A 19,197-nucleotide genomic window follows, 5' to 3' on the forward strand; every position below is an offset into this window, starting at 1 on the left:
CCTGAGTGATGAGAGAAAGGCAGCCGATACTCATCTTACCTTGGGCGGAATCCGTAGGGTGTTGGTATTGACATGAAGAAGCTACTCTTGGAAGTAACTGCAAGCTGTCTCTTTGAGACAAACTGCGACAAGATTCGAATCCCAAGGGCAATGATGCATCCGCCAAAGTTCGGTTTGGTCTGGTTCACTAGGAATCCCATTTCCGCAGACTGGCAGAACGAGTGCCAACTGCCAAGTGACAAGCCCTAACCCTCGAGTATTTCGCCTGCCTGTTTGCCTCTTAGCATTTTGAACCACGCCCGTTCTTGAGAAGGGAACAGGAATCCGGTGTTTCTTTTCCTTTGCTCGCTCTTCGTTTGATGGTCAACATTCCGACATGCCCATCTCCTTTCCTCATGGGGTCCCTACATACTACACACCTATCCCTTTCCTCTGCTGACGAATGGTGAATTGCAGAAATCGGTCATCACGGGTCACTTTTCTCGTTGAAAGGAAACGAGAGACGCACTCCATCTACTTTGGCCTCTCAGCGCGGTGCTGGCAATCGAACATGGGCCATGGCTGTACTCTTCCGACATAATTTGAAGAAAGCCTTTGCGTCGATCTTATGGACCAAATCGAGTATTAGTGTCAGCAAGCATCCTGTTTGTTAAGTATTCGAGCCTTTCAAGGCACGTACATGAGGAGCAAACAGGTTTCGGTGGAAGCAGGGCGTCAGCAAGTGCGCGTAGGTATGCATATCTCAGGCACAAGGATATCAGATGGAAATATAAATCAGGAAGAAATTCCTCAAGCTTAACGCTGCTGTGGACATATTGTATATGCAAGCTGTATAGTAGAGATTGTAGATAGGACTCTACAAACTCATTACTCACAATAAGTTACATGGTGATGGTGCCCAAGGTATCTGCACCTACATGTACTAGCGACTGCGCAAGCCTTCCTGCACAGAGAACTGCAAGCAAGACTCCGTCACTGCTGTTCCTTGTTGGAGAGGCGTGGATTCATGCGCTCTGTTAACTACCTTGTCATTTGCCTTATGTCTGTGTGCAGTTAATCTACGAGATTTGAGTCATACGTGGCCGTGTACGGCATATGTGCAGCCATCCGGTCAGCAAAAGGTGACTCAGTCGCTCTTGGACATGCATCACCATTAGCGATTCACGCCTCGACTTACTCTACAATGACAGAGGGAGTAGCCGATATATTTCTTCTATGGACATCTTGTCAAACGTCAGCTATTCACACCTCTGCTCCTCAATTCGTGACATTTGTTCGTGACGCTCACCAAAGGTTCCGGGTAAGCGCAGGTGACATGACCTGCGGGGGAGTTTGCTTAGGTATCAAATTGCTGCACTCAGCTCAGACGATTAGTTGGACCTTCTTCTTCTTCCTTTTCCTCACTTTTCTCAGAGGAAACAGGGCGTTATTACAGACGGCAGTTCCGACTGAGGAAAAGGAGATTTCTCCTCTTTGCTGGCCAGATCTTGTTTTGCTTACTTGCTTTGTTTACTCTGCATCATCTCTTTGGGCGATTCCACAGATGCCAAGTGCCGTTGTCTAATCCCAAACTTCACTCTCATCATCGCCACACAGCAGAGCTTCTCGAAATACTTACGCCAAACCGCATCTCTCTCAGACAGAAATCAGTGAGTAGCAGCCAGAAGCTTTGTTCTAGAGTCTCGTTCTGCCTTTTCCTCAAGCGTATAAAGCAGAGCGAACCATCTCTCGGCATCTGCTTCGCGGCAATCGAGCTGACTGACTCTCTCCTCAGGAATTCCACCATATTGCTTTTCCTCATCTCGAAACGGCACCCCCTTGGCCCACAAGATTGCCAGCAAGGCTATCTCAGGTCAACTCGAAGTATCCGTGGACAGATCCTCGCAATGGGTGGCTCGGCCTTTGCTCAGGGACAGAACCCTTTGTTCACACCCCGAATGCCAAAGGAGGTTTACGACGCAACCAAGACCCGATGCGAAAAGATCCTCCTCGACCTCTACTCTTGCGTAGAGTCGCCCTTGGAAGGCCCAGCAAAGACAGACTATGGAGACATTGATTTTCTTGTTGCGTCGCCAAAGTCAGACGCCGCCAAGGGCGCACTCGCAATTCCCGCCATCGCTCAAGCTCTTGGAGCTGAACGAAAGATTGTCGCAGGAGGCACCGAGCCAGCGGCCAGTCTAGCTATCCCGTGGCCCGAAGATGGCAAAGACGAGGTAGGCAAAGAGAAGGACAACAAGGAGAAAGACAGCAAGGACGATGATAACAAGCAGAAGGATGACACGAAAGAACCCGCTAAAAAGTATATCCAAGTGGACGTCAGAGTTTGCGAGACAGAGGACAAGCTACGCTGGATGCTCTTCAAACACGGCCACGGAGACTTTTGGAACGTTGTGGGATCCATCATCAAACCCTATGGCCTGACAGTCGATGACACCGCCATGTGGCTCAGAGTTCCCGAGATCGAGGAGCACAACAGGAGGCGCGCCAGAATCTTCCTCACGTCCGATCCGACCAAGGTCATGGATTTTCTTGGCATGCGCATGGAAGGCTATTGGGACAAGGCCTTCTCTAGCATGGAAGAGCTCTACGAATATAGTACCAGTTGTCGGCTGATGTATGTCAACCCTACTCCACCAGAGCCCGACAACGAAGAAGCAAAACTCAAGGCAAGGGATCGACGGCGCATGAACTTTCGGCCTGTATTCCGAAAGTGGCTCGACGAGTTTATCCCAGAGTGCCGCCGACTCAGCAGGTTTTCCGAGCAAAAATTCACAAGAGAGCAAATCACCGAAGAGGCTTTTGCTGCGTTTGGCGTTGAGGAAGAGTTCAACACTCGACGCGACAAGTTTCTCGCCGAGAAGCAGAAAGAGCACATTTGGAACAGCTGCATCAAGGGGGCGGTCCCCGATCCCAAATCCGGGGACCACTTCGACATTCTCTACAGATCGTGCCTCGTCAAGGCCCTGAAGAAGATCATCCTCGAGGACGATACGAGCTACGGCATTGTACCCTTGAAGAGCCTCAAGAAACCCGACGGCATGTACGATGTGGAGCGTGTCGAGGACTTTATCGCCAAGAATCAAGAGTCTGTGGGAAAGGCAGCCATTGCACGGCATCACAGCGCTTACGGCGAACGCGTACACAAGAAGGAGTACCAGGAAGGGCAGCCACAGCGCAAAAAGGTACGCTCAGCCTAAGTTGGGGTCGGGATTGGGTTTGCATGGTCGACTCTGTTCAAGAGGCTTGGTTGCTTGGAGAGCCGTTTCTGAATAGTAAGTTGACCAGCTTGCCCCTATTCCTTCTGATGGCCACGTCTCCTCTTGGATGTATTGAAACCGGCTTACTCTGTGCTAGTGATTATGAGGAGGTGCATTTGGATGAGGCAATGAGAGACGTGTCTCTACTATGAAACAATTGGGGGTTATGGAGTCTTTGATTTCTACAAGGCTTTGAAGCTTTTCATAGGAGGAAAACCAGGTTAGGGCACAGGATCTACCATACCACAGACGGCACAATGCTAATGATGCAGGTTTTCCAGGGTTTATTTTGCAATACGACCATCACAGCTAAGCAATAGCTCTCGAATAATATGATTAGTTCTTTCTAATAACCTCTTCTGCCGTGCCGATCGTAGCATTCAGTTCAACCTCGTCTTGCTAACTAGAGCAGGGTCAGCTCTAGGTTGCTGACGCGAGAATCCTTTTCCCAAGGCCGTGGAAGCTGAGCTCCAGGATACAAGTCCTTGGTAAGATAGTTAAACACTTGTTCTCTATGATTTGGCTTTGAAAATCTGATTTGAGAGCATTGACGCCGTTTTCGAGAGGTCGGTGAACATCTGAATGGTACTTGTGCTAATCATGAACATTTGTCAGGTGTCTTACGAGAATCAACAGCGATTTCGAGACGAATAAACAAGCCTCAAAAGTCACAATATTGCACGAAATAACGGGAACCGATTCAACGAGCCGAGCGACCGCTTTCGATTATCTATATGCGGAGGAGGATCTTGATGCGTATGAAATATAAGCGAAGGACACACTGAGATTCTATCTGAAGACAAGACTGGGAAACTGGGAAAAGAGGACGCAACGAGCAAAGAATAGGAGCCGAAAGATAGCACGGCTAAAGAGATGTATGCAGGGATAAAAAGGACAGATGGGAATAGCTAGAAGACAGAAGCAATAAAGCTTGAACTCCTGCCTTTACTATAGGGAGATAATAATGAGTGTCACTTTACGAGGTGAATATATCATATTCTTCACAGAGCAGTGATGTCAGAATCGAAGCAGAGTAGTGGTGGCCATAGACATCGTGTCCGCTCGTTGGGCTGCAATGCCACGACTGCCACGTCTGTAAACACAATGACTTCTAATCCTCTAGCTGTAAAACAGATTTCATTATCTGTTCTGTCACAAGGGACTTTAAGTAGAGCAGCTTGCAGTAACTTTACCGTGTTGGACAGTTGAGGAATCGGCCCGTGTCTCCAAGACATATTGTCATGCCAGCTGTTTCCAGGGTCCAAACTCACTACAAAGCCCTCACAATTCACTCTGGAACCTGATGAAAGCTATGATTTGATTTGCAGAGAAGAACGAAGCTGCAGAAGCCTGCCCCACCTGATAGTCTGTCTTGTCACTCTTTGACGGCATCTGTCTGATATACCAGCTGCACTTCTATGATATGGAATCTGCTGTCCGTAGAGGAACAACGCAGTGAACAGAGATGCACTACACCATGAAGAATATCAAACCCATAAAATGCTGTGGTATCATGACCTAGTACGCTATAGAGAATCAAAGGTGTCTTTCTGCCCCATGCTCTTGTCGAGGAGTGTCAAAACAGGTGACAGCAACGGTCCTCGTCAGTCCTGCACTCACAGACGCGTCCTGTCGAAGCTCGACTTGTCCTCATAAAACGTGCTCAAACAAGGGGGGTCCACCAGCCGTCAGCTGCCCGTACCATAACAAGAAAAAAAAAGGGACCTGCCACTCGCTTCTTGTCTTTTCCTCCTTTCTTCCCTCTTTTTCCTCCTCAACGACCAGCGCCAAAATGCCTTCCCAGAGGCATCAAGAGACTGCCGCCGCCGCCGCCGCCCGCCCCCTGCCTCCCGCTCCAGGGGCAGGAGAAGAAGTTGCTGCTGGAGAGTCTCTCTCCAACGATGAAGGCATCGTCAGCCCCCGTGACGATGCTGAGATGGAGAGGGCCTCTCCCGCGGCGGCTTCTTCTTCTTCTTCTTCTCCTGGCCGCCTGCCGCCGCCGCCCTCGTAAGTTGTTTTCTCTGAACCCTCAGGCAAACGAAGGGGCATCATCACTTCGACTCGATACTGACGATACATATGAAACGAACAAGCGCCATGCGTCCTCCCCCCGGCTTCGAGGAGGAGCCGTCTGCCGCCTCTGTCCCCCGAGAAGAGGCCCCGCCGTCCTCGGCGGGAGAGCATCCCAACCCCCTGGGTTGCTCTCCCGTCGAGCCCGAGCACTTTCCGGAGTCGCTCGGGCTGGGCCATTACTACGAGGCCCAGGGCGTGCGGGAGAGGGACTGGGATCTCCCTGGTGCCGTGAGTCTCGTTTCCGTCTTGTCTTTGGTTGATACAGCTTGCTGATTGTTATGACAGGAGACTGCCCCTACGGGGTACAACGACCGGCCCGTCACCGGCCACTGGATGTCTGGGTAAGTCACACACAAAACCCTGAGTCGGTTGAGACAAACATCGACGTACAACGACTTTGCTGACTTGTTCCAAAACAGAGAATTCATCCTGGTCAAGGTTGGCGGCAAGGCGTTCCAGCTTCCAATGCGGCTACTCTCCAAGTATCCGTTCTGGAACGCCTTGCTGTACTTGGAACAGCCGCCCCAAGGCTGGTCGATGCCGGGCGTGGACGCCGACATCTTCGTCGTGCTCATGGAGTGCGTGTACTCGACGTCGGGCCTGCACGGCACCGAGGACGGCCTGAACCTCATGAAGCTCTGCTACGCGTACCTGCTCGCCGGCCGCTGGGGCATGCCGCACGACAGGCGCAAGCTGCGCGACACGGCGTACCGCTACGTCGTCCGCAAGATCTTCTTCTTCAACCCGCACCTTGCCGACGAGGACCAGGGCCACCTGCACCAGGGCCACTTCCGGTACCGGTCCGAGGAGCTGTACCGCACCTGGGAGCTCGTGCGGCGGTATCCGGCCCTCGAGAAGATTGTCAGCCAGGGAGACCTGGTGTCCATGTACACCGTCACCGTCCATCCCTCGCTCTGGGCGGATCTTGCCGAGCAGTTTGATCCCTTGTTTCCGGAGCTCGTGGAGGCCTCGCTGGAGAGGAGACTCAGCTCGGATCAGAATGCTTTTCAGAATTGGTTTCTGAGGTTCTTTCGTCTGGCTGGGTACTCGGATTTCGGATGGCTTTCGCGCGAGGCTGCGGATCGGTTCTTTGGACCGCTGCATCTGGATGATGATGGCCATCCTGTCCCTCTTCAGTTTCGAACCGAGTTTGCCGCCTCTCGAGCTCGCACGGAGGCTTTGATCAACGAGTACCAGGTACGACAGGATCAAGGACAGCCCCTCTCTTCCGCTACTCCCGCCTATGCCGAAGGAGATGCTCATGTCGAAGCGGACGTTGATGTTGAAGGAGAGCCCATTACCGACGATGAACTTTACGCCGAAGGGGAGCCCGTTCCTGGAGACAATCTCACTGTCGAAGAAGAAGAGCCTATTGTCGAAGAGGACGTTGACGCAGAGGGCGAGTCCACGACCAAAGACGACGTCCTTCCTGGTCCCAGCATCCTTTCTACTCCCACCAGGCGTTCTGATCCCGGAAGACGACCTCGAGTGCACCACGACAACCGCGTGCGGTTTGCTGAACAGACGGAAATCTTTGAGATTGAACCATATCAGGGGCCTAGTTTCGCCGCGTCAAGAGCTGCTGCGTCTGCATACGAGGATATGGACTCCGCGGACTGTGATCCCTTTGTGGACTAGAGCTGCCCTTTTTCTGAAGGCTTGTCTCGTTGCATCTCCACGCACTCGTCGTCTACCCAGTCACTCTATTCTCAACTTTCGACATTCTGTCTCTCACCTGTCCAAGGAGAGCGGAGCAAAAAGAGTCCCTGAAAAGGCAATGTCATGATTGGGGGATCGTGATATTTGTATCTTCACATACTCGTCGCCTACCCACACAGTCACACCTCTCAATTTTTCCGGTATTCTGTCTCTTACCTGTACAAGGAGAGCAGAGCAAAAGAGTCCCTGAAAAGGCGTCGTTGTCAGATTGGGGGATCTGGCTACACGCACTTGACAGACTCACTACCTTCCAAAGTCATCAGTTTCGGCATTCTGTTTTCCTTACCCGCACGAGGAGAGTCCCTGCAATGACATTACCGGATTGGGGGATCCTGGTATATGCACTTGACATACTCACGACCTCTCGGTTTCTCAGTTTTCTCTACAAGGTCTCAGTTTTCTATCTCAACAACGTCAGTTTTGTCTTTCAACACCTCGGTCTTCTCCAAGATTTCACTTTTTTCCTTCGAGGTATCGAGTTTCGCTTTTAGGGCCTCGATTTTCTCTTTCTCGGTCATCTCTATCCGGAGGTCGGCCATCTTTTCAAGATGTCAGAATTTTCTTTCGAGGCATTGGTTTTTCCGCTCAGGGTCTCATTCAGCTTTGCAATTTGACTATTTCCCAATTCTCGATTCTCGATTCTCACGACTTTCACGACTTCGATCGACGTTATACAAGGATTCGGCGTACCAGTTAGTACGAGGGTGAGCTCTGAACACGATAAAGGCCGTTCCTAGATGCAAAAGTTCGAAGTGTGGTTGATTTTTGGTATTATTTGAGGAATGGAACGTCATAAGATGGGAGCGATATTTAACGATGCGCTGCATGGATTCACTTTAATCGTTCCTCAATAGTTTCAAGACCAGACCGTCCTTTAGTAATGTGCTTATGTGCTGCGTATGTGACATTGAAGAGATGGTAGCAAAGTGCCTCCTCATTGGTCTTTATATGGACACATGAGATAATACCGCCTTGTTCCTGTCGAATCTTGTTCACACGACAAGATGGCATAGCCAATTACTCACATCCAGCAGCCAGTATATACCCAACGCAAAAACACCATACTAGTCTTTGTTCACTCCAGATATATACCATGACTTAAAGAAAAATAGAAACCCCCCATCTGTACAATCAACCCCCGTTCCATCCCCCCCCTCATCACGCATTCAAATACCACAGCCCATCACCCAAGTAATGCGCATCCTCCACCACGGGTCCCTTACCCTTCTCCTTAACCTCCTTCGTCCCCATGACCAACGTCCCCACCGCACAAGCCTCCTCCTTGCCCTCAGCCATAATCACCACCGGCTCCCCCTTCTCCAGCTCCCTGCTCCACCTGCCATCCTCGACAATCCCCTGCTCCATCTCCTTGCCCTCCTCCAGCGGCTTCCCGCCGTCCACAGGCAGCCTCCCGCCCTTGGACGTCAAGCCAGGCGCCATGAGCGTCGCCCCCGAGAGCACGAAGCGGATGGCCCCGCGGTCGATGCGGATGCTGGGGAACGCCTGCGGGAAGCGGTGCACGAGCTTCAGATGGGGCAGCAGCTCGGCGCCGTCCTGCTGGTAAAACAGCGGGACCGAGTCCAGCACGTAGAGCGTGTTGCGGTCGGGCAGCTTCATGCTCTCGAGGGAGGCCTTCTTGGGCAGGATCTCGTCGATGTAGGGCGTCAGGAGGGGGTACGTCGCGAGGAGGGCGTTGCGGAGCGAGCGCTGGACGGAGGACTTGAGCTTTTGCTTGGGCGCCACGGGGAGGCTGCGTTTTTATGCAACTGTTAGCGGTGGCTGTTCAAAAATAGGAAGCCATCATTTCGAGGGACGAAGGAATCGAGGGCTTCTTGGGGAGATGCTGTGGTTTTTTTTTTGCGTGCTGGAGGGGAGGACGAGGGGGGATTGTGCTCTTGCGTACTCTTTTTTGAACATTTTGGCGGGCGAGTTGGTGAAATAACAGGGGGGATCCGATGGCGAGAGGAGTGAAATCTGGGGGGTATAATATGTCGTCAGGTGAGGCTGGACGGAACGAATCTGCTGCGTCTCTTTTGCTTGGTGTTGAATCAGAAGGCGGTTGTTGAAGTCGCAGCTTGTTCGCGTGGTTGCAGCAGGTCCCTTTAGGTTTATCGCAGCAGCCCCGCCATGGATAAGAGCAGAGAGAGTGGCAGGCAAATGGCGGGGCAGAATGGCGGCGGGGGAGCATCGACAGCTTTCACGCAGTAATAAATAGGTACGGTATGTTATGTGAGCAGCTATAATAGGAGGCAGAATCGTCACCATATCACTGTCATGCAAAGGCAATATCCAAGTCAGAATCAAAAAAGTCATGCAATAGGTAGTCATCTGGTCTGTCATCGTATTACAGCAATAAATAAACATCCCTCAGTATCATCCCCCTCGCGCATCATCCTCCTTCAGCCATGCCGCACATGCGACACGGTCCCATCCTCATTCAAGTGAATATTCAACCTCTCCGGCCTAAAGTCCTTTGTCACAATGGAGCCGGGCTTGATGATGCGGTGCACCTCTGGCAGATCCCGCTTGCAAAACATCTGTTCCTCCCCGCCCCCCTCGTGCGCTTACAATTAGCCTTTGCCCGCCTCCTCATGATGTGCAAAGATACACGCGTAACAAAGAAAATGGGCGGGATAGAGAAAGGAGGAAAAGGAGGAGGAGGAGGAGGAGGAGGAGGAGAGCGTACCGTCTCGTTGGACTCGTTTTCAGAGTACGTCTTGCCGACGAGCTTGTTGGCCCATTCCTGCGTCTTGTCGTCCGAGTTGGTCATGATGCCTGGCACGACGAGAGGCATGGTGGGCTGTGAATCTCGAGCTTCTTATTTGAAAGGGTGCAAGATTTGACGGGGGGTGCTGTAGACGGTAGGTGGTGGTGAATGGCAAATTCTCAAGTCTGTTGGTTGTCGCGATGATTGATAGTGTTTCTGTTACGACGCAACCGAGTCTGACAGTGCTGGGAAGCTAAAGTTCAAGGTTAAGAGAGAAGAGGACGAATAGATCAAAAGAGAAAAAAAAGAAAGGAAGCTATATTATACCCAAGGTAGTAGATATAGTATTAGATGGATCGATTCTGATAACAATGTTACGTCGACAATGTGTCCAACTTCCTTCCTCTTCCGGCTCAAGCCAAGCTTGCCAAAGCAGCTCTTCTCCCATCCTTTCCCTCGTTCCAAGGCCTCGCAGACGATGACGTCGACCGAAACACAGGCCAGAGCACGCGCGTACGTAATGCAGTCTTCTGCGCTGCTTACCTTAGCAAGTCCATTAAATCCCCCTTTCGCCACCGTTAAATTGAATACCTAGAGAGAAAAAGGGATACTACTTTGAGCACCTTGGTAGTACTAGGTACTCTATATTACTCGGCTTGAGAGCAATAAAATCTACCTCGCCTGTTCATATCGCTTCAGTGCTTGCCGGCATTTGGCCATCTGTGCATATATACATACATGTTGCTGCCATGATTTGATTCGACAGGCAGGGCGAAGCCACTCAAGCCGCGCTGGTCCCGCTGAGGTTCCATTGCTGCAGCTCTGCCCGTCTGCACCCGGTTGGGCTCTCGTACAAGTCTCAGCGATGCCCATGGTTCAATGCCCGAGCTCAGCTGCTCCCCCCCTAGAGCTCGAGATAATACCACGGCTTCTCAAATCAAGAGGGAGCGCCGACGACAAGTACACCGTCATATCCAGTCTATGTACCATCTTGCCTTGGAAGCGTCAACGTCCGACCAAAACCTGATGTGAATCATGCTCGTAGGACAAGACCATTACAGCACTCGGGATTTATTAGCAAGGTAACACCAGTCTGTCTTTGCCCGCCTGTGCAAGTGCAAAAACTGGACAAGGATGATGCGCATTAGTGAAGTTTGGGAGAGGAAAAGGGTCCGGCGGGTTATTATTAGCAGGCCACCGGTAGCGCTGATTCAGGGTCTGCTGATGGAGTCAGGAGGATGGGCCCTTCTTTGATCGAGACGGGACTCGATGCTGTGCTGCTCCATGAACGGCACGGCAACGATGAATACTAGAACCAAAAGGCAGAAATGATAATGAAATGGAAGAGAAAGAAAGACGAGTTTGAAAAGAAAAAGACAAGTTTGAAAAGAGACCTTTACCGAGACTGGGCAACGTCGACCTCGCTGATCGCCCAAGACTTCTCTCATGCATGAGTGATTTGCCGTCGAGATTCCTCATCTGCCCCAAGATGCCTGCCCTGTCGCTAAAAATAAAGCAATCGTAGATTCACCTCCAATTCCCGACGATGGCAGGTCCTCGCCATCTCTCACCCGTTCGACAAGAATTGCAAGAAAGACTAAGAAAAAGACTCAGCTAGACAACAAGGCCTCACCCGTTCGTTTCGCCCGCCCTCAGCACCGCACAAGATCGGTAGGTAATTGCGGCTGTGATCCCGAAAAGCAAATGCACAGCCATCATTTGATGGCACCGCCGTCGAGCACGCAGCAATAAGCGTCGGGTCCCCTCAGGCACTCGCCGTGACCTAAAAGGGCTTTCGGGTCCGTCTGGCTCTCCAAGGACTGGCACGCACAACAAACAGCATTGGTCGGCCAATCTGCCCATCCCCCCCTGTCCCCTTTGTTTGGAGCATCCAAAACCCAAGCCCCAGTCAGACCCAAGGCTGACTGTAGACCCCTAACTGAAAGGGGACAAGTGCCGCTCCCCGTCAAACCAGTTCCTCGACTCCTTTTTCATGTTAGCAAAACCGCTGCCTCTTCTGTTTTGGGGTCCGGCAACTTGCGTCCTTCATCTGCTCACCTCCTCCATCTCTCTCCCCTCTCCGCGAGCTCTCCCCTTTCCATCTCTTGGTTGGATCATCTTGCCATATCTCAAGGGTCTCTGCTAACCATCGCCTTGAGACCTCGACGTTGCGTTAAAGCAGCTGCCGGATTCAATCGAAAACCCGCCCGAGGACAACAAAACATCCCCTCTCTTTCCCTCAAAAGCAGCAGCAGCCCACCATGAAGTTCTCCTGCACCGCTGCCCTCGCCCTCAGCGGCGGCGCGCTCGCCCTGCAAGCGGGATGCTTCTCCGAGCACAGCCAGCAGCTCGCCGGGTACTCTGACTGCGGCCAGCACGTCTCGCTCGAGTACTGCCTGTCGACGCTGACCTACGACGACACCGCCAGCGACCTCGAGGCCTGCTACACCAACGCTGGCTGCTCCCTCGCCGAGGCCGCCGCCGAGGCAAAGTACGCGCTGAAGCGGTGCGACGAGCTCGCCGACATGGGCGACCTCAAGAAGCGGTACCGCGGCGTCCTCGGCAGCCCCGTCAAGACGCTCGCCGCCCACAACGCCCGCAACGCCGCGCCCCTGCCCACCCACTGGGTCCGCGACAGCAGCAACCTCCAGTGCAAGGTCACCTCCACCGTCAAGACGTCGTCGTGCGACATCTCCACCAACAGGGGCGTCCTCAAGACGCTGTCCTGCGTTCCCACCGAGGTGGCCAAGGCCGACTGCGCCCCGGGCCTCATGTGCTCCATGGACTCCCTCGGCGAGACCGTCTGCATGAAGAAGAAGAACAGCCTCGACATTGGCGGCGTCATCATCGCCATCATCTTCGGCGTCGCCATCGTCGTCGCAATCACCTTCCTGACCTTTGCCTGCTGCCGCGAGAGCCGCCACCAGAAGCAGCTCGAGGCCCGTGCCGAGGCCACCGCCCTCGCCCGCGCCCAGACCAAGAAGGCCCGCGCCGCCGAGACCCGCGCCCCCCTCATGCGCCAGGAGGGCCCCGATCCCTTTGCCGACCGGAACCAGTCTTAGAGAGCGAGGTTCGGTCGTGGTCGCGGCCGTGACCCGGCACCGAGCAGGCTTGAGGTGGTCAGGGAGCACGAGACCGGCCATGAGGGCGGCGACGGTGACGGTGACGGTGACGCAGGACACTAAAAGGGGGAGGAAGGAGAAACATTAGTTTACACAGCTTTCCCTCTCTCTCTCTCTCTCTCTTTGACGTCTTGCTTTTGTGTTTTGTTTTTTTGCAGGCTTTCGGCGCATCATGAATGCTCTTTGAGCCGTTGGGTAACAGGGACAAACAACCATGAAAGAACCGGTGTTGGCATTACCTCTTTTCATATAACACACACACACACACATATATACACATGAAAATTCAAGGGATAGGGCGGACAAGCAACTTCTTTTGCCGCTTCTTCCTCGTTCATTTCCATCGAGGCAAGATAAGCAGACACGCAGCGTTTTTTTGGAACGAAAAAAGGAAACTTCCAGCCAGAGACTGGGGCGAGGCCCATGGGGAACTCGGAGGGGGGAGGGAAACTTGATGTTAGGTATCAGCATTGATCGATCTAGATAGGGCATTTGAACTGTTTATTCGGACGATGTCTTGGGGATGGTGAAGAAGTCTATTTGAAGTAGAGCTGTGTCTGTGTGCACGTGTCCTGATAGGGTGCCTGAGGTATGACTTGTATTCGAGGTAGGAGATACTGATCGTGGCCTCCCCGTGCCTGCCAGACCATGCGGATGATTAAATTACCTTAGCACCTGAATTCTCGCTTCGATATCACAAACTGAAAAGGGTTCAATTCTCAGATGAAAAGGCTTGATACACAAGGTACTTGATCGAATGGTGCGCGATAGCAGACGCTCGAAGTACCTACTCAATCCCTGCCACCTCACGTACAACAGCACAAGTCACACATCGACACCGGTAAAGTTGCACAAGCAAAAGCAGATATAGTCAGAAATCCGCATCACTGAGCATCTCATCTCACCCTGACAAACAACAATTGCTTGATAACGTATAATTGAATACACTATTCGGGTGGGGGGTATTCATGCGACGCGCTTTCGCACCTAATGGCTACTCTCGTGTCCTCCCTCCCAATAATACACACGTCTAGTCCACACAAGAACACGCGCATGCGCAATGCTGGTTAATACTCGCTCCAGCAGTCCATCCCACAGCACCGTCGTTGGACGGCGTTGCTGTTCCTCCTCACTCTCCCGCTTACTTCGTTTCAAGACTCTGCCATCAGGGGCCTAGAGACCTTCTGGCGCTCTTCCGAGGGTTATAAAAGCCCACCCAAGTGTCCACCTTGCTCGATTCATCAGTATCATCGTCATGGAAAGAGCTGTACGTGAGATTTTCGCTGATCCCTTTCCTATGCGTTCGCTTCATAGCGCTCTGCCACGGCGTCATGCCGCCCTCCCCGTTGAATGCATTCGCCAACGCGTTCAACAGAACATCCGTCGATGGGCTGCCTGCGACGTCTTGGGCTCTCGGCTCAGGGCGGGTGGCATAGGACGACTCAATCGTGGCGGGCTGCGGAGTAACTCCTATACGCTCAAGTAGGTTCCTCCGCCTGGAAGGGCTCTCTTCGGTCCTCGTGCGCTGCGTCTGACCGGGACTTGCCTAAATCCCGCGCAAAGAAGCGTGACCTACCAAGGGGCTACCAATCTCGCCGGGCGCTCCAACGGCACGGAAGTGCGGGTTCAGCCCCTCGTCCGTGTCGGGAACCCAACGTATCTTCCTCAGCCCGGAAATGTCTTGCTTCACGTCAAAGGACCCCCCGCCGTTGGACAGACTGCCCACCGTGTCGCAGAGATTCAGGAGATCCTGCTCCGTGATGCTGGGGTCGCCGGATATCAGGTCGACATGCGCCTTGATGCTTGAAAGCTCCACATACCCCTCCTTGTCGCCAGAGCCCGTGTTGGCCAGCTCTTTGCACGCTTGAGAAAGCATCACGCGCACAGCTACGTGACGGGGTTGAGAATGCGATCGGAGAGATCCTAGTCCGCTGGGGGAGCCAACGTGGAATCCAGGTGGACCGCTCGGAGGGCCCCAGGTCGGATTTCCAAATGTCGGTAGAGCAAATGGCTGGGCGGCTGTCGTAGAAGAAAAGGGCTGCGGAGGGCTGTTGATGGGGCCCCAGGGGTTGTGGCCCATAGGAAATCCCGAGTCGATGAATGGGCCCGCGGCGAAGCTGGCTCGTGGTCCCGGAGGCTGATGGCGCAAGCCGCCGGCGCTGGGGGCATCGGTACCCAGGGGCTCGTCGTCTTCGACAAGGACACGGCTTCCCAGGTGTTGCGTATCCTCCTCCCTGTCGCGCGAGAATCCTTGACTGACGCTGCCTGGTCGGCCTATCGGCGCCGGCCGTCCCATCAGCTGGCCAGGGGTGCCGGGTGCGCTCTCAAAGCCTACGGAGCCCTGGCGCCCGTGAGTCAAGCCAGGCCCGTCTCTAGCAGGCATGGGAAAGCCTTGACCCATGGGGAAGTCGCCCGCTGGCTGTGAGAATCCGGGGGGAGGCATTGTAACTGGTGGAAAACCGCGAACCGTCGAGTTGCTGATGCCAGGTGGCGGAATCATCATGTTGTGTGCCGGACTTGGCCGGAAGCCCACAGGAAAGATGGGATCGTGAGACGGCCGACTGGGGAATCCCGGCGGAGGCGGAGGCGCATGCGGACTCAGACCCGGCGGAGGTTGCATACCCATCATTGGCATCTGGAACGGGGCGGACGGGCTGGGACCCTTGGGCAGCGGCAGCCCGGGCGGCGTGCCGGACATTCCTGTCGGCTGCATCGTGACCGGAGTGCTTCCGCTGATCCTCCTCTCCGGCCCAGTGGAACTGGGACTAGTATATACCGGCGTGACAGAGTGTGGTGAAGCGCTTTGGCTTGGAACAGACGCCGTCTGGGAATCGGTCGAGCTCGCGGGACCGGTTGCGTGTTGCTGAGATGTCGTCCTCGGCCGTATCGGGGTCGGTGCCTTGGGGAGTGCCGGGGTGGCCACGGGGATCTTTGGTGAAGCAAAGCTTGCTGGGTTAGGGGGGTGTTGAGGCAAGACGGCGGGCAGCGAAACGGGAGGATGCTGTTGCGGCGGCGGCGGCGGCGGCGGTTGCTGCTGCTGCTGCTGCTGTTGCGGTTGGCTTCCGCGCTTGGCCGGCTGTGTCTGGGTCGCGGGAACGGGGGAGACCTTGGACGCGGCCTTTTCCTCCTTGGCTCGTTGCTGCTGGAGGAGGAGCTCCTTGGCAGCCTCTGCAGCTTCTTGAGCTTCCTTGGCTTCCTTGGCTTCCTTTGCCTCCTTGGCCTCCTTTGCCTCCCTGGCCTCTTTCTGAGCTTTCGCGGCTCGGGCCTCCTTTTCCCGCTTATCGCGCTCCTGTTTCTCTTTTCGCTCCTGAGCTTCGCGCTCCTTTTGCTCGCGGGCCTCGCGTTCCTTTATGCGCTGTTCGTCCTTGAGCTTCTTCTCGCGCTCCTTGGCTTCGCGCGCTTTCCGCTCCAGCTCGGCCTGCTTCTCCTTCTGCTCGTGGATTCGGCGCTGCCGTTCGGCCTCCTTCTTGAGGCGGGCGTCCTCCTCGGCCTTCTTCTGAGCCTCCTTCTGCCTGCGCTTCTCCTCGGCCTTTTGCTTCTGCTCAGCAATCTTCTTCTTCTCGGCTTCGATCCGAGCGGCTTCTTCGGCGAGTTTTTCGGCCTCCTTGCGAGCCTTCTCCTCGGCGAGCGCCTGCTTTCGCTGGGCCGCCTTGTCCTTCTTCTTCTGGGCGTTCTTGGCCTTTTTCGCCTTTTGCTCGTTGACGGCGCGGCTCTCCTCCTCAAGCTCCTCCAGCAGCTTTTCCTGCCGTTCCTTGGCAACCTTCTCCTTGTAGGCGGATAGTACTCGTTGTTCGAACATGCGGGCGGCGAAGATTTGGAACATGCGACGGCCTTCTTCCATTCGCTGCTCCTCCGTCATCGGGTCCTGGCAACAGCATTCAGTATTATGGAACCTGGACGGCATCACAGAGGGAGGGTGGCAGTATACCTCTTCGTCCTCATACTCCTCGTCCTGACTGTCGTCGTAGTCCTCCTCCTCCTCCTCTTCCTCTTCGTCCTCGTACTCTTCGTCTTCGGGCGGAGGGTGATTGTGAGGAGCGGAGTATGAGCCGTTGGGATGACCGTAGCCGCGAGCAAAGTGCTCTCGAGCGTCCTCTTCTCGGGCCATGCGACGTTCCGCGAGCTGCTCCATCATTTCGATGAAGCGCCTGCCGTCGTTTTTGAGTAGGTCATCCGCCACGGTGAGAATGCCGCCTAAGTCCATGTTACCATATCTGTGCAGAAGAGAATCAAGAAGTTGCGTACCCTTGACTTGGAGGCTGTTACCAAACGTCAAGAAATCAGCCACGTCTCGGTCGGGAGAGCCATGAAATTCCTCGGGAGGTTCGTCGTCGCTATACTCGTCGTCCTCGGCCTCGTCTTCACTGTAGGCTTCCTCGAGCTCTTCGTCGTCGTCGCCGACGTGTTCCACTATTCGACCGCGGGCCGGGGGCGGTCGCGGGTACGCCCCCGGCAGGGTCCGCGACGGGCGCATCGAGAAGTCTCGCGGGGGAGGAGGCAGCATGGGCGGGCCCTCTCCCTGGTTGGCAAACTGCTCAAGCTCGAGATAGTATGCATCATACAGACCTTCCAGCTCCTCCTCGATGGCGGTACGCTTCCTTCCGCAGACGGTACAGCTGCACGTGTGCTTCTGCTGTTCCTTCATCTTCTTCAGCACGGCGTCCTTTTCCACCTTGACCAGGGATTTTCGGTCCTCCTCGCCCAGGCCCAGCCAGAACTCCTTGATACGCTCGCGCTCCTCGTGATTGCTAGTACTCCATATTTTATCCCTAGACATTCCAGAACCTCGCGTCGTCGCCGGAGCCGCTGGCGCGGAACCGTCCCCGTGATAATGGTGATGGTGGTGGTGATGGTAATTACGATGCTGCTCCGGTTCCGTCTGTGCCGCGTGGCCTCCGCCGTCGGTCCGCTTCTTTTTCTTCTTGTTCTTCTTATTAGCTTTGGAGTCTATCGTGTGGCCGTTGGCCGTTGACGTGGGTTCGACATCGTCAGCGAGGACATATTCGACGTCATCCTCATCGCTTGCGACAGGCTCATAGTAGGCGGACGTCTGCTTATCGGAGCTGAGAGCGGGACTAGGGTGGCCATTGGCAGCCTGCGCGGCGGCAGCCTTTGCAGCAGCTTTTTGCCGTCGCTTCTGCTTCTTGCGATTCACAGCCGGTGCCGACGTGTCGAGGGCTGTCGAGTCCGCGGGCGGCGGGGCGCTGCTGGATTTGGCGACGGCGGGAGGAGTCGAGGGCCGAGACGAGTCTGACGGGCTACCCTTGGGGACGGTGATGAACTTGGAGCCGTCCTTGTTAGTGTACTTTGCGGTGTTTCGAGGCGATGCCGGCGCGAGGGGGGCCGGTTTCTGGTGATGGGCCGGCATCGTGTGTGAGGAGTTCTACGGAAGCAAGGCAGCCGCGAGCATCAAGGTCGGTCTCGGGACTCGGTGGGGGGGTTTAAGGCGGCTCAAAACGACGCAGTCTGCAGCAAGGAAGAAGACGGAAGCAAAGTCAGCTGTCGAGACACCAGATCGTAGAGGAGCAGGAGGGCGAGGTGGACGGTTAATAGTTTCGAAGGACAAAGCCAGCCAAGCCGTGCCGGAGAGTGTCGGAGGGGTCAAGACAAGGGCAGAGAAGAGAGCAAGGTAGAGCAGGGCAGGGAAGAGCAGGGCAGAGCAGGGCGGCGGTGGCAGACGGTGATGCTGCTGGGTTTGTTTGTTGGTGGAGAGACGCTTTGGCGACGAGTCAAAACGAGGCACTCACAATGGACAAGGCAAGGCAAAGCCAATTCAGTCAGGGTTAGGTCAGCAATGACGCCAGTGGGGGTTTTTCGAGGGTCCGGAGGCAGAGGCTGAGAAGAGACGAGGTGCGACGAGGTGCGGCGCGTCCAGCAGCGGGAGAGCCAGGGCAGCTCGCGTCGGTTGCGGTGATGTGATGCGTGGGGATGGAGGTGCTTGGCGATGCTCAGCCGGTAGGGAATATTGGATGGACGAGGTCGATGTCAAAGTCACCGGGCGGGTGCAGTTACATGGCGGCATGTACTTTGTCTGGCAGGGCATGCAAGAATTGAGCGTCTGGCCGGCTGTCCCTGTTGAGGCTGGCCAAAACCGGGGCTGAAAGCGCCGGCTGCCAGATTTCGCGAAAGGCCTGGTGTGAGCGGGCACGTGATGCCCTTGTTTCCGTCCAAAGCCCAGATCCGAGTCGAAATCTGGGCCCGGGCTCTGGCTCTGGCTCTGGCTATCAATGAATGGATATCCCTTTGTGCCTGAGCGACGCCCTGGACAGGTACATACAAAGAATCAACAAGTACCGGTACAATATTTGTACAAAGCAAT

At 54.6% G+C, this 19,197-nt stretch overlaps 6 protein-coding genes across 6 annotated transcripts; 3 read left to right on the forward strand and 3 right to left on the reverse strand.

Moving 5' to 3' along the window:
• Positions 1–1,459: 1,459 nt before the first annotated feature.
• On the forward strand, positions 1,460–3,182 carry TRIREDRAFT_119796 (uncharacterized protein; the record flags this gene model as incomplete). The annotated part of the gene is made up of 2 exons (XM_006961249.1): positions 1,460–1,649; positions 1,775–3,182. A coding segment is annotated over exon 2 (1,296 nt), but the record flags the coding sequence as incomplete, so codon positions are not given.
• Positions 3,183–5,049: 1,867 nt separating this feature from the next.
• Positions 5,050–6,968, forward strand: TRIREDRAFT_102927 (uncharacterized protein; the record flags this gene model as incomplete). The annotated part of the gene is made up of 4 exons (XM_006961250.1): positions 5,050–5,264; positions 5,351–5,558; positions 5,616–5,671; positions 5,750–6,968. 4 exons carry the CDS (start codon positions 5,050–5,052, stop codon positions 6,966–6,968), a joined length of 1,698 nt encoding a protein of 565 aa, XP_006961312.1.
• Positions 6,969–8,207: 1,239 nt separating this feature from the next.
• Positions 8,208–8,966, reverse strand: TRIREDRAFT_1983 (uncharacterized protein; the record flags this gene model as incomplete). The annotated part of the gene is made up of 2 exons (XM_006960875.1): positions 8,208–8,799; positions 8,953–8,966. 2 exons carry the CDS (start codon positions 8,964–8,966, stop codon positions 8,208–8,210), a joined length of 606 nt encoding a protein of 201 aa, XP_006960937.1.
• Positions 8,967–9,448: 482 nt separating this feature from the next.
• Positions 9,449–9,998, reverse strand: TRIREDRAFT_74129 (uncharacterized protein; the record flags this gene model as incomplete). The annotated part of the gene is made up of 2 exons (XM_006961686.1): positions 9,736–9,998; positions 9,449–9,574 (listed from the first exon to the last, which is right to left on the reverse strand). The coding sequence occupies exons 1-2, from the start codon at positions 9,841–9,843 to the stop codon at positions 9,449–9,451; spliced, it is 234 nt and encodes a 77-aa protein (XP_006961748.1). The 5' UTR covers positions 9,844–9,998.
• A 1,854-nt stretch (positions 9,999–11,852) lies between these two features.
• Positions 11,853–12,818, forward strand: TRIREDRAFT_119797 (uncharacterized protein; the record flags this gene model as incomplete). Its single annotated transcript, XM_006961251.1, has 1 exon — positions 11,853–12,818. Exon 1 carries the CDS (start codon positions 12,018–12,020, stop codon positions 12,816–12,818), a length of 801 nt encoding a protein of 266 aa, XP_006961313.1. The 5' UTR covers positions 11,853–12,017.
• A 1,606-nt stretch (positions 12,819–14,424) lies between these two features.
• Positions 14,425–18,246, reverse strand: TRIREDRAFT_21293 (uncharacterized protein; the record flags this gene model as incomplete). The annotated part of the gene is made up of 3 exons (XM_006960931.1): positions 14,425–15,924; positions 15,985–17,684; positions 17,739–18,246. 3 exons carry the CDS (start codon positions 18,244–18,246, stop codon positions 14,425–14,427), a joined length of 3,708 nt encoding a protein of 1,235 aa, XP_006960993.1.
• Positions 18,247–19,197: the final 951 nt, after the last annotated feature.

Source organism: Trichoderma reesei (genome assembly GCF_000167675.1).
Source record: "Trichoderma reesei QM6a unplaced genomic scaffold TRIREscaffold_1, whole genome shotgun sequence".
Lineage (NCBI taxonomy): Eukaryota > Fungi > Ascomycota > Sordariomycetes > Hypocreales > Hypocreaceae > Trichoderma > Trichoderma reesei.